At 44.7% G+C, this 13,590-nt stretch overlaps 1 protein-coding gene across 7 annotated transcripts in view; it reads left to right on the forward strand.

Annotated features, from left to right (window-relative positions):
- The window catches only part of ANO5 (anoctamin 5), a 652,338-nt gene that overhangs the window by 538,294 nt on the left and 100,454 nt on the right, over positions 1 to 13,590 (forward strand). For all 7 annotated transcript variants that reach the window (XM_069623486.1, XM_069623488.1, XM_069623491.1 and 4 more), the window contains one exon: positions 2,783 to 2,880. In XM_069623486.1, coding sequence (XP_069479587.1) covers positions 2,783 to 2,880 — 98 coding nt within the window. The remainder of the gene's footprint in view (positions 1 to 2,782; positions 2,881 to 13,590) is intronic.

Consider the following 13,590-nt stretch of genomic DNA (forward strand, 5'->3'; position numbering starts at 1 on the left):
ACTTTGAAACTGCTATTACAGATTTGCCAAAAATCAACAACACCCACGTCAAACATCTGCTATATGCAGATGACATGGTGCTTCTTTCAAAGACTGCGAATGGTCTTCGCATCTTATTGCAAATCTTAGATAAATATACAGCAGCAAATTGTCTAACTGTTAATATATCTAAAACTAAAGTCATACAATTTGGAACATCTAGACAACGTTGGACCAAACAACAATGGCCCCTTCAACTAACAACTGTAAGCATAGTGCCATTTTACATCTATCTAGGCACCCTTGTCACGCACAACTGCAGCTCAAATCCTGATGAATTGAGAATTAAGCAAAAAGTACTGACGGCGGTGTCCCAGGCACGTTTGATTAAAATTAAATACTGCAAATTTTCAATAAGTCCCATTATAACTTATTATAAGCAGAAATTTGTTCCAGTCATAATTTATGGTACGGAAGCTGCCTTAAAAAAATCATACCATCACTGGTCGTTACTCGAGGGTTGCTATTGGAAACGAGTGCTTGGTCTTCCGTTATCTCAGCCAATATGTATCGTAAGGCATGAATTGGGTTTATTATCCTTATATGCCATGCTCAAGTGGAAAATGTGTACTTTCTACAGAAAATGCCTGATGGCTGAGAACAAAAATGGCCTCATTATCATTGCAAGGTATCTTTTAACCTCAAAAGATATATTTCCTCTTACTTGGCGAACGCTGGCGCAGGAAATCATTACTAAGACAGGTATTTCTACATCTCTGTTGATAGCCAATCCAAACAAAGCCAAGATGCGCTTATGGGAGTTTGATTGGATACAAACCAGAAGAGCATGTAATCAATACCGCTCTTTTGCCAATAACCCCTTTAACGTTAAATGTTATGGATCTACTGAAAAGTATTTGATTTTTCCTGATTCTCGACTGCGAAATGATTTTCTGCGCTTTCGCTTAAATTTATGGCCGACTCACGAAATATTACATGATCGTAAATTAATAACTGATGAGCTACCATGTAGGTTCTGCGTAGGAGCCATTGAATCCATGAAACATTTATGTGCAGAATGCCCATCACTCCTTAAGCAGAGACTTTTGCATTTTAAACCTCTACTACAAGATTATGTCATCATAACTGAAAAATTGTGGGAGCTATTGTTTCACTCCAATACTCAGTTAATCAAGTACGCTATTTTGAATTATCTTTACAGTTTAAAACTCCAAGACAAAAGATTAAATCATAGCAAATTGTGAGCATATATAGCAAACTACTAACAAGGTTCTTGTGAATGGTTTGGTAACTTTTGTGATTTCATGTTAACAATTGTGAATGATATGATTTCTTCCTAAAAATGTCAGCAACCATTGCGTTTCCTATTGCTATTAATATCTTGTGAACATTCTGGAAATTTTGTAAGTTATTGCTACAATTTCTCAATTATCTCTTCGTTTTAATATTTTGTATTTTGTTAACTGTTTTAAAAGTATTTATGATATTTGTTGAAAAATCAAGTTTCTTGATTAAAACAACCTAATAAATAAATAAATAAATAAATAATGCCATTTTACTCCTACTTCAAGGGAGCTCAACTGCTTAAGTAATAAGTACTGTAGTATATTTTTGTGTGATATTGGTTGCCTCATTTAGTGAATGCTTTATAAATGATTGGGTAAATAAAAAGAAGTGTTTTACCAAGAAACCTTGAGTGTAAGTGTTTATCTGAATACTTGTTGTAATTATAGACCTCTGTGTAACACTCTTACATCTCACATTCCCTCTTGAGATAGGCCTGGCTGCTCAGCTCGCTACCCAAAACTGTGTGGTACAGACTTATACCAAAGGTTGGTTTTGCTTACACCTGTAGTTATAGTTGTGTGTAGTGGTCCCAGAGGATACTACATGCAAACGGTGACTAACAATGATGGTAGGTGATGAGACTCTTAGTGGGTGGATAATATGTGTTGTGTAATTAAATTGACTAATTGGTACATACTAAGCATTTAATGTCTAGTTTATCTATAGTAAGGACTTGTACAACTATATGGCTAAAGAGCATATCCACAAGGCATGTTAAAGAAATTATTTCATTGCTCTTGTATTTTCTCAATCTTTAGACACTTAATGCATCTTGCTAATGTTTGAAGCTGTTGTAGGATATTTGAAAAGATTAGTAGCAATTGTTCTTCCCTTGCTCAGCTCATGAAATCCTAAAAAATAAGAGCTGACTGTGCAATAAATCATCAGCTTTAATCTGCTGCTGGTTGTTGTGTAGAAATGTTTGTTTTGTATTCCCCTATGCACTTATAAGGGTTTTCCAGACCTGCCGCTAGGGGATAGTAGATAAAAAGTACCTATCCCATAAGGAATCCTTGTCTTTTGGAAGTAACTCATCCTGTTAGTCCATTATCACTGACATTTACATAATAATGTAACTAAAAGGTCCTGCTAGGAAATGGTGTTTTCAATTCAGGCTGAATGATCATAATGTGGTGAATAGATATTCAGTCCAAAGCTTGGTTCTATTATTCCCATGGCCAGAAATCACTTCTACATTTTAACATGAGATGGTCACTTGTCTAGTCGAAAAACAAGGTGGCCTTTTTTCGATTCTGTGCCTCACAGATATCTGTGATCCACCTTACAAAATAAGGTACTTGCAGACAACTTTATACTGTGCTGATTTTTTATGATTTTATTTTACAGATCATTACAAAAAACACTGAGTCATGAATTCTTTGCTTTTAGATATACTTTTTTTCACTGAACAACTTATGTCTTTTTTTTCTCTTAGTGTGATCCTGCAGGTTGCCTCATAGAATTGACTACACAGCTCACGATAGTCATGGCTGGAAAACAGATATGGGGTAATATTCAAGAGGCTCTTGTGCCGTAAGTACAAGTAATGTTAAACATTTTACATATCCAAGGTTTTGCTGATAGGGCTAACATGGTGAATTTATAGGTCTGACAACTGGGGGAAAGTGAATTTTGGGACTATGTTCTTGGATGTCAATCAGTTTGTGGTACTCGTTCACTGATGTTTTGACTGTGTTATCCATCTGATTGTCATTTTCTTCTTAATCAATATGTCCATTTCCCCCTCTAACTTTTTTGAAGATTAAAGGTCCAGATTGTTATTAATTTCACACATTGATGCAGAAAGGATTTTCCCTTCCTTTTCTTAAGAGGGGGGGCTACATAGGCAGTATATAATGGGCAAAAAGGTCTCTTAGTCCTGTGAAAAAAGTAGAAAAGATTGATCTCGGATTTTTTTCAATAATTCTATAGTACTTCCCACACATCCAATATGTTGTATATTTTCCTTCTTAGACCATTTCTTGGATAAATACTAAATGCTACTAGGGACATTTATGCAATAGATAAGCTGCTGCATTGCAAAACTGAATTTGAGGGGATTGTGTCCTCCGACGTATTACACATCTATGACAGGTAATGTACACAGCTGTGCTGCTTCGGAACATTTTTCAGCAGAGGGCGTCCTGCGTCGATCCGTTGTCCCTCGAGGGTCTTCGTCGAGGGTCGTCGACATCACCATATGTTATATTTAGGACGCACGGCGCACGTAGCCTCAGTTCCGTTTTCTCTGCAACGTGTTTGCTTCGATATCTCGCCGCGCTCGATTCTTCTCTGCAAATATGTCTTCATCTTCTTCTACTACCCCAAAGTCGGGCTTTAAAAAGTGTCGGGACTGCGGGTCGAAGATGTCCATCACGGACCCGCACGACATCTGCCTCTGGTGCCTCGGCGAAAGCCACTCCACCAACGACTGCGAGGAGTGTCAGTCCCTGACGTCTAAGGCCATGCAGGAACGTCCGAAGAGATTGAAGGTAGGTAGGGTGTCTAAGCCCCATAAGTCGAAGTCCGCTGGGCTTTCGACCAATGACTCATGGGGCGACTCTCTGCGTTGGCGAAAGTCCAGGGGGTCTAGGTCAAGGAGTGGTTCCTGCCATTCCTCTGCCTCGTCGAGGTATTCTAGGAAGCGCTGTCACCGGTCACCTTCCCCGTCTTCGTCGGAGGAGGATTCTGCCAGACGGTTGACTTGTCCCACCAAGTCTTCGTCGCTGGCCAAATGGGACTCCTTCAGATGTTAGCGATTTTCGAGTCGCAAGGCACAGTTCCATCCACGCCTTTGAAAGAAGCCAGAAAGGAACAGGCTCGGTCCACCACTCGCATGCCTTTGGGCTCGGGCAGTAGGTGCTATCATCGGGAGCCGTCGAGGTCTCGTTCGGACAAGGGAGATCGCCATAGCCGTGCCAGATCCAGGTACTGGTCCTAGACGCCATTGAGACCGTCGGAACCTGTGAAGCCTTTGAAGAAGGCGTCTATGCCATTGGTGCCATGTCCATCGAGGGACACTCGGGGCTCCACCCTCAAAGAGGTTGTCAACGCCATTGGTGTCTCGGTCGACGCCGATTCCCTCGATGCAGTTTGTGGAGGATTTGCCAGAGGTGCCCCGGAGGGCTGTGGAACCTCGAGGAAGGCTCTCAGCAAGTCTGTGAGGCCTGTTTTTGAGCCCTATCCGGTTCCTACTCCTAGATTGGAGTTTTTCCAACCTTTTCAAGATATTTCAGAGGTTGAGGAATTGTCTGAGTTGGTTGTGCCTCCTGATGTCCCTGACGATCTTTTGTCTGGACATAGTCAGATGGGGGAACTCAGTCAGTCGGTCATTGCATGACACTAGTGGTCTTGACACCTCTCCAGAGGTGGAGTTTGGCCGTCCTGAGCCTGGGGCACATACAGATTCCTCCTATCAGCATCTCATGTCAAGGGTGACTGAATACTTGGCGTGGCCTGCTCCACCTGTTGATTTTACTCAGCATGATTAGACAGACATCCTGGATCAGGGTCCACCAACTGACCCGGTGTTGCCGGTTCACATGGCTTTACAAAGGAGAGAAGCAGCGGCTGGGACAACTAGGGAGAGTCTACCGGCAGTTAGTAAGTCGCTTCTGAAAAAATAACACCCGTCCAGTGGTGACCCCTGCTACTTATAGCCGCACCCTACTCTGGAGAGTTTGGTGGTGCAGGTGGCTACGGCCTCCTCAAAGCAGGCTGCGTACCCTACCATCCCTCCGGATAGGGACGATAAGCGGCTGGGCAAAGAAGGTATTTTCAGCTGGGGGTATGGCACTGAAGTCTGTCAACTCCACTTGTGCCTTGGCGAGATTCACACACACTCTGTGGAACTGTGCATCTTTGGCGGCCGAGCATATTCCCGAAGGGGAGGAACGGGATGGTTTCCTAGCCCTCGTGCAAGATGGCAAGGATGCCATGTGCGAGGCCATTCAGTCGGGTTTGGACACGGCAGACTGTCAGCTGGTCCATGGCTGCGAGCACCGTAATAAGCAGGTTTGCTTCTGATGTGCAATCCCATCTTCTGAACATGCCCTTTGATGGTGTTTATCTGTTTGGCAGCAAGGCTGACGAGAGCCTTGAGAGGTTGCAGACCTCCAAAGCTGCAGCAAAGTCTGAGCGATCAGTACCAACCTCCACCTTTTTGTCCTAGGGGACAGCAATGGAGGGGAGGTTCCTTTCAGTACTACTCTTCCTTTGGTAGATCGAGGGGAGCTGCCAGTCAAAGGGGCCACCGTAGGAGAACCAGAGGTGGAAAGCAAGGTACTTGGGGTGCCAAAGCCACTCGGGCAGTTGCCTCTTTGCCCTCAGGCACTGCCACAGCCGCATCTACTCAGTCATGAGGCCATGTCCCATGATTCGCCGGTTGGGGGCAGACTTGCGCAGCATCTTGGAGAATGGCATGCCATTACTTCAGATGTGTGGGTTCTGGAGATCATAACTCACGGCTACTGCCTTCCCTTTCGGCAAAGGCCTCACGACAATCCACCGGGGAAGCTCTCTTTTGAAGTGACCGGATCCGCTCCTTGCGCAGGAAATCCTGAAAAGCCTGTAGCGGAGAGGAAAAAGGGATGGTATTCCCCTTATTGTTTTTATCCCAAAAAAGGACTGGGGATTGAGACCCATCATGGGCTTGCATTGATTGAACAAGCTCCTCAGGAAGGACATGTTCAATGTGGTTACTCTTTCTCAAGTCCTCCAGGCCCTTCAACTTCAGGATTGGTTGGTGTCTCTAGACCTCAAGGATGCTTACTTTCATGTGCCGATTCATCCCAAGCACAGGAAGTACCTGAGGTTCGTGGTTGCAGACTCGCACTTTCAGTTTCGGGTCCTGCCATTTGCTTGGTGGTGGCAGTGTATCTCAGGAAAGGGGGATTCACGTCTACCCCTACCTGGACGATTGGTTGATCAGGGCACGCTTTCCAGAGGAAGCCCTGGATCATCCGTCCGTCACCTGCCACTCCCTTCACAAGCTGGGCTTCTCCCTCAATTTAAAGAAGTTGCATTTGGCACCTACCCAGCGTCTCCAATACATCGGAGCAGTACTACACACATCCCTGGGGCAGTGTTTGCCTCCCCAGGTGAGGGATCATCACATTCTGCAGATGGTGAACAAGTTCCAACGTGCCCATAGTTTCCCAGCGTTCGAGTTTTTGAGGTTGCTCGGCCTCATGGCATCCTGCATTTTCCTGGTGTCAGAGGCCAGGCTGCAGATGAGATCCCTGCAGTGGTCGCAGTTCTCTGGCGGCAAGATGTCGGATCCTGTTCAGATTCCAACCTCGGTGGCCCTGGATCTTCTATGGTGGGCCGCCGAAGGCAATCTGATGAAGGGAGCACCATTTTGGCAACCATGGCCGGAGGTGACGATCGTGACAGATGCATTCCTCACAGGTTGGGGCGCTCATGCCGACGAGTTGACAACGAGCGGCCGTTGGTCTCTGTCAGAGTCCAGTCTCCACATCAATCTGTTAGAGCTGAGGGCTGTCAGGCTAGCCCTGAAGGCTTTTCTGCTGTCTGCGCAGGGGAAGAGTGTCCTGATTTTGACGGACAATAAAGTGGCCATGCACTACCTCAACAAAAAAGGGGGGGCAGGATCTCTTCTGTTGTGCAGGGAGGCGATGCAGCTCTGGTTCTGGGCCATCCAGCAGGAAGTTTCAATCTCGGAAGCTCATCTGGCCGGGGACAGCGGATGCTCTGAGCAGGCAGAGCACGGTCTCTCACGAGTGGGAGCTGGGAGCTGGCTCAGGAAGTTCTTTTGGAGATCTTCGCCCTTTGGGGAACCCCACAAGCGGATCTCTTCGCCACCAGTGTCAACCGGAAGAGCGAAAGATTCTGCTTGCAGGAATTTCCTCCAAGAGGAGCCTTAGGGGATGCATTCATGGTGGAGTGGTCCTTCCCACTGCTGTACACATTTCCTCCAGTCCCCGTCATTCTGCAAGTGTTGCAAAGGTTACGGCGGTTCAGTTCCCGAATGATCTTCATTGCTCTGATGTGGCCAGGTGAGTGTGGTACCCAGACCTTCTAGACAGGTCCATCTGCCCTCCCCGCCATCTTCCCTACCGAGACGATCTGCTCTCACGGAAGCGGGGTCGGGTTCTCCATCCAGAGGTCAAGTCTCTCAGCCTTCATGCTTGGTATCTGAAAGGTTGAGGTATAAGGATTGGGACCTCCCCGAAGACGTGATGGAGGTGTTGCTTTCGGCCAGAAGGCCTGCAATGAAATCCCTGTACCGTTGCCATTGGTGAAAGTTCTTTGACTGGTGCAGGGTACATAATGTGGATCCTTTCCAAAGATCCATTCCTTTGGTTTTGTCTTTTTTGCTTTCTTTAGCCCACAAGGGCCTGCAAGTGGGTACCATAACGGGTTACCTTGCGGCGCCGTCCATATTTAAGAACTCTTCTGAGGAATGTTCTTATTTTAAGATCCCTTTGATTTCTCAGTTTCTAAAAGGGCTAACTAATGTGTTTCCACCGTCGCCTTTCCAGGTGCCGGGATGGGATTTGAATTTGGTTTTGAAGTTCCTAATGGAAGCTCTGTTTGAGCCCTTACATTCTTGTCCGTTGCGACTGTTGTCCTTTAAAACTGTTTTAGTTGCGGTTACTTCTGCATGCAGAGTGAGTGAGTTGCAGGCACTTTCCGCCAAGCCACCCTTTACTGTTTTCCATAAGGACAGGGTTGTCCTATGGGTGCAGCCTTCTTTTCTTCCGTAGGTTGTCGGAATTTCATTTGAGCCAGAAGGTGTTTCTTCCGGCGTTTTATCCTCCTCCACATTCTGGTAAGGAAGAGGAGAAGCTCCATAGGTTGGATCCTAGGAGAGCTTTGAGTTTCTATCTCTCACGGATGTTCCTGGTCTGAGTGGACGATCCGCTCTTTGTTGGTTATGCTGGAAGGCGCTTGGGTCAGGCTGTTTCCAAACAGACCTTGTCCAGATGGATCACTTTGATGATCTCTGAGTGTTACCGTTTGGCGGGAAAGGACTCTCCAGTAGGCTTACGGGCTCACTCTACTAGGGGTGTGGCTGCCTCCACTGCCCTACTGAGGGGCGTTCCAATTCGCAATATTTGCGAAGCAGCCACATGGTCCTCTGTCCATACTTTTGTGAGACAATATTCCCTGGACTCCATCCATGAACAGGATTTGGCCTTTGTTAAGGCAGTCCTTTATTCAGCCATTTGATTGGGCATTCTAAAATTCTAAATTGCAAATTCTTTTCCCACCTCCATAAGTTGGTATTGCTTTGGGAGTCTGTCATAGATGTGGAATACGTTGGAGGACGTAATCCCCTAGAAGAACAAGTTACTTACCATCGCCCTCCCAGCCTGCCCCTCTACTAAGAATTTTTTATGCAATTGCAGCTTATGTTTCCGCAAGGCTTTCTACAGTCATACTGGCAGGAGATGGGTGCCACATGTTCTGGGAAAAAACTATAACTGAGGCTACGGGCGCCGCGCGTCCTATATATAACATCCGGTGACATTGTCCCTCGACGGAGGCCCTTGAGGGACAACGGATCAACGTATTTGACGCAGGATGCCCTCTGCCGAAAAATTTGCCCAAGCAGCACAACAGTGGACATTATCTGTCATAGATGTGAAATACGTCAGAAGAACATCCCATCGAAAGAACGTCAACAGACATGGTAAGTAACTTGTTCTTTGCAAGTTAAAGGTCCAGATAATTATAGAGTTACGTTTAGAATGAATGTCTGATTCACAATGGGGCTTAGTCGATGTATTTAAATCTCATACTTAAACATATTTAGCTCTGCCAATACTCAATCGTAGGATGTTGTTGCAGTGTTTTAATTGCTCTTTGGGAACAGGAAACTCTGTTGTGCATGTAGATCTTTCATATTGAACAAATTATGACTCATTCACTTTACTGGTCCTTAATATATCAATACTTTTTAAAATTACTTTGTTCCCTTTTGTGGTCCACTCACATAGCTGACCTGCTTCAGGGTAGTTTTGTCATGGGAGGGAACATGGGTGGTGGTAACCAAAGGAAGATTGAGAATAGCAAATAGAGCGCTAGACGGTAGCCCTCCTCAGGTGCTTGCCTGAAAATCATTGGCCCTTTGGAGTAACCCTGGATGTGAAATTGAGAAAGTGTTATGAAGATGTGCATGTAACCCAACTTTCATATTGCCCTGTGTTTGTTGCAACTCTGAGAAATTGCCATCTGGTAAGAGTTTAGAATCCCTGGCTTTTATTTTATTTTGTATTAACTAATAACATGATGTGGGTAATTCCATCTCAGATGGGGAGGTCTGCTAATCAGACCCCCCCAACCCTTTCATTAAGCTCCATGCTAAAAGCATAGCATACATCTGTGCCCTGCTGCATCAGTCTCCTGATCTGTTCCACTGTGGACAGCAGGAGATACAGAACAGGTTCAGGAGTCAAAGGTGTCCTGCGTGACAGCTGCTGTGGCAGTCCAGTCAGTGTAGAGAATGCATTTAAGATTGCAACTCTTCCAAATTCCACTCAAGTTGAAGAGCCACATATTTATATCATACATGTGTCTGCACAGTGACCCAGGCCAGATGTGGAAGGATTGTATATATTCTGGTCAGACATCCTGACCCTGCCATCCATTCGGACAAGAGTGAAAGGCTGTGCCTCTCCTTTTATCCTTTGTAAGGTTGGGTAATATCTCTATCCAGCAAAGACAGCCCTTCAGCACAAAAGGACCAGCAGCACAACAGGGAGTCGCATACCAAAGGGCCTTTGATGCCATTGGTTTGGAAGGTGACTTCTGCACTGCAGGAGAACAAGGAAGAGTAGAGGCTAAAGCACCCACTCAGCCCACACTTCTACAAACCAAGAGCCAACACATAAAAGTAAAATTAACACAGTTTAGAGATATATCTCCTTCACAGTCTGTATTAACATGGGCCTAGGGAAGGCTATACTCTCAAGTAGTGTGTGAATGTAAAATGGTGGCAACTCAAACAGCGAAGCATACCAGTCCAAAATATAGGAATGTCCAATCATGGTGCTATAACAATGTATATATTTTAATTAAACCATAGCTTAATGGGAAACTCTACAAAAACCTACCACTGTAGAATGAACACAGAATATGCAAGTTACCAACATGCAGCACGTTGGATAATTAGGCAGGGGGAAAATAGGCATTAAAAACAACAATATTCAAGAAGGAAATGTTCTTAATTTCCAAGCATTTTATAATGGTGCAATCCCATAGGAAAATGTTCTGTGAATCGGGCCCTTAATTTTACCTATGCAGTCTCTAGAGCCCAAATGTACCAGGTACGGTTTAACAGTGAGCCGGGCTCTCGCCACTGTTCAGAGATTTGAGTCATTACTAGTTGTGGCTGTCATGGTGGTACAGTGGTGAACACATTTCAGGGAGTGTCGAAGGAGGATGCTGCAGTCCAAAGCATTGAAGATCATGGAGGGGCCCAGGTATGGTTTGGCGGTCGAGGTTCAATGGTGGTCATGAAAATGACAGGATTTTCACACAAGTCTGTTCAATGTGGAGGCTCAAAGGAGGCAGTTAGGGGAGAACACCAGGGTTGGCTTGATAGTTGACTGGAGTGTTGATGAAGAGATTGGTGGTTCGAGCAGTGCAAGTGCAGCTGTGGCTCTTTGCTCGACGAACAAAGGCAACCCGCTTCATCTGCTTTGGTGCTGCGGTGCACGTTGGTTTTAACTGGGTTGGACACACTCCAGTCACGACTCATAGCAGTTTGACTGTGAAATTGCCAGAATCCTGGCTGTCTTGGCTTTCTGGTGCAGTTAGTCCTACTACAGGATCTCACAGACAAGATGACCTTTTCTCAGGCTCACAAACATGGGGAAGGCTGGCACACTGTTTCACAGTGAGATCCTGGGCAGCAGTGTGGCGGTTCAAGCAACAATTCTCCCTCACTTGTCACGGGGGATGGTTGGAGAACTGCCTCTGACTTGGAACACCTGCCTTTATTTCACAAGTGGAGAACTTTGTTAAGACTGCTCTCCCAACCGGATACAACAAAATCTACTTGAAGTGGACTGTGACCCCTGCATTTTAACTGCTTGCACATTTCTACAGTTCTGGTTTGATGCTGTTGAATAGCCAAGAACATGGAGAAGGTATTATTGATTCTCAAATGCCCCTCTTTGAGCACTAGAGATTGGTTAGGTCACTTTTGATTCCTTTTCTTCTTTTTTTTTTGCACAAGCCACATCCGTTTATTAACGTTGTGATTAGTGAATGCCTTTCGCCCATGCTTCATCCATCTATCCTTTGCATATTATGTGTTCTTTCCCCAGGGGTAGGTTTACGTTGTGCTTTTCTATTTAGTTATTTTTGCATATGGTGTGTTTAATTAAAGTAAATATGATTTTTACATTGCCTTGATTGGACATTACTCAATTTTGGGTTGTTACTGGATCACATTCACATGCCTCTTAAGTGTATAGCCTACACTTGGTCCACGTTCTTATAAAAAGCAAAGGAGTTGGAGCTCTTACCTGTGCCTGTCTAACCTTTATGATTGGAATCACTCTTGTTTTGTAAAAGGGAGTAGGCGGTTTGGCCTCTACGCACCCTTGTAGTCTTGTGTCACAGCAACCTTTCTGCATTGGTTGTAATGGGAGTCAACCAGCTTTTTTGCTTTTAGTCTGAATCCTAGCTGATTTTTGGGCTGAGTGAGGACTTTTTGCCTCACCTACCTTCTTCTATCATTTAGTTTGGACTGCAATGGTTCGTCCGTATGGGTACTACTGCATGGAATGTCTCCCTTTATTTTTCACCTTTATTTTTGTAGTGTAGAAAGAAACCACCTTCAGTGGACTGCTACAGGAAAACTATGTGCCTGCTTAACCTTTTATTTAAATAACATCCGAGATACGTTTGTAATCGGGCTCGGACTGGTTTATAGGGCAATAGGGCAATGTCTGAAACAAAAACGCAAAAAGTTAGTGTCACTTTTTTGGCTAATGTGGGCCAGTTTGATTAGTCACTTCACTATGTCGCCAGTAGTTTTTACTATTGTTGCTGAATACATATTTTTTAAATTGCACAATTTGTATTACATTTTATCAAAAAACTCCTACTGGTTAAAAAATGGTTACTATTCAAGCAGTCTGAATTGCCTTTTGCAACTGTGGGTCACTTTTTCATTGGTGCCCAAGACAATTTGATGCCCACTCGGACCCGGTTTGTAATGTGCATTGAACACGTTGGGGAATCATTTGACAATGAACCATTTCCTTTCCTGGTGCATAGACATGCCTTTTTTCACTACAATAATGCCTTTTTGAGGACCGTACACTGAAAATGGCTTCTCATTCTACAAGCCCTGCTCTTTGTGCCATCTTATTTGTTGGCCATCTTCCTTCTTCAGGTCATAAATTGCCAAATATTGGAATGCACTTCACAGTGATCCAGCTCTGGATTCCAGGTCAGTGCTTTGGGTATATGAGAACTGACTGAAACTGGGTTTTGGGTCTCTCTGGTCCCAATGCGTAGTTCATCCCAAGGTATGTTGTTATATTGCTGTGTGGACTGTGAGTTGGAAGGATTTCTGATTGAACAGCCTCCACTTGTTGGAATATTTCAAATCCTATCAATTGATGGGCTAGGCATTGGAGATCGTTGGATAAAATATCAATTTGAAGTACCACCATAGACCTGCTTGAGAACTGCAACAGCAACGAGCATTGGCCAGGCCAACCACTGCGTAACTGGCCTCTGCCTTCAAGTTGATTGTAAAGGAACTAGTGGGACTAAAACACAACACTATTTGTCAGTTCATTGGTGCCCCTCAGGTGACTCAGTACACCAGGGTCACGTGATTATTTATAAAACCCCTATACACAAGTGTTTCAAGGCGCAATCGGACACATTTAAAAAAAAAATGGGAATTGAAGAGAGGAGAGGAAATTGGTAATTCTGGATAGAATTCTGCTCTAGTCCATCTCCTATCCTGCAATACTTTAGGGAAAGTATTTGATTTTGGTTCCCCATATGTGGAACTAATTCTCACAGGGGGGACTTTTGAGAGAACACCAGACTGAAGATGTGCTCTGCTCCCATCACTTCCCCATGTTCTGAGACATTGTTGGGTCTACATTTGCCCTGCATCTTCCTGGAATTTGACTGCAAACAAAGCGACACACCTATCTAGCCCTACCGCTATGAGGGAAGTTCCTTGCCTAATAAACAAAAAATAATGGTGCAAAGTCAAATGTCTCAAAATAGTCTGTGGTCCAA

The sequence above is a fragment of the Ambystoma mexicanum genome, chromosome 11 (assembly GCF_040938575.1).
Source record: "Ambystoma mexicanum isolate Mex_15411 chromosome 11, UKY_AmexF1_1, whole genome shotgun sequence".
NCBI lineage: Eukaryota > Metazoa > Chordata > Amphibia > Caudata > Ambystomatidae > Ambystoma > Ambystoma mexicanum.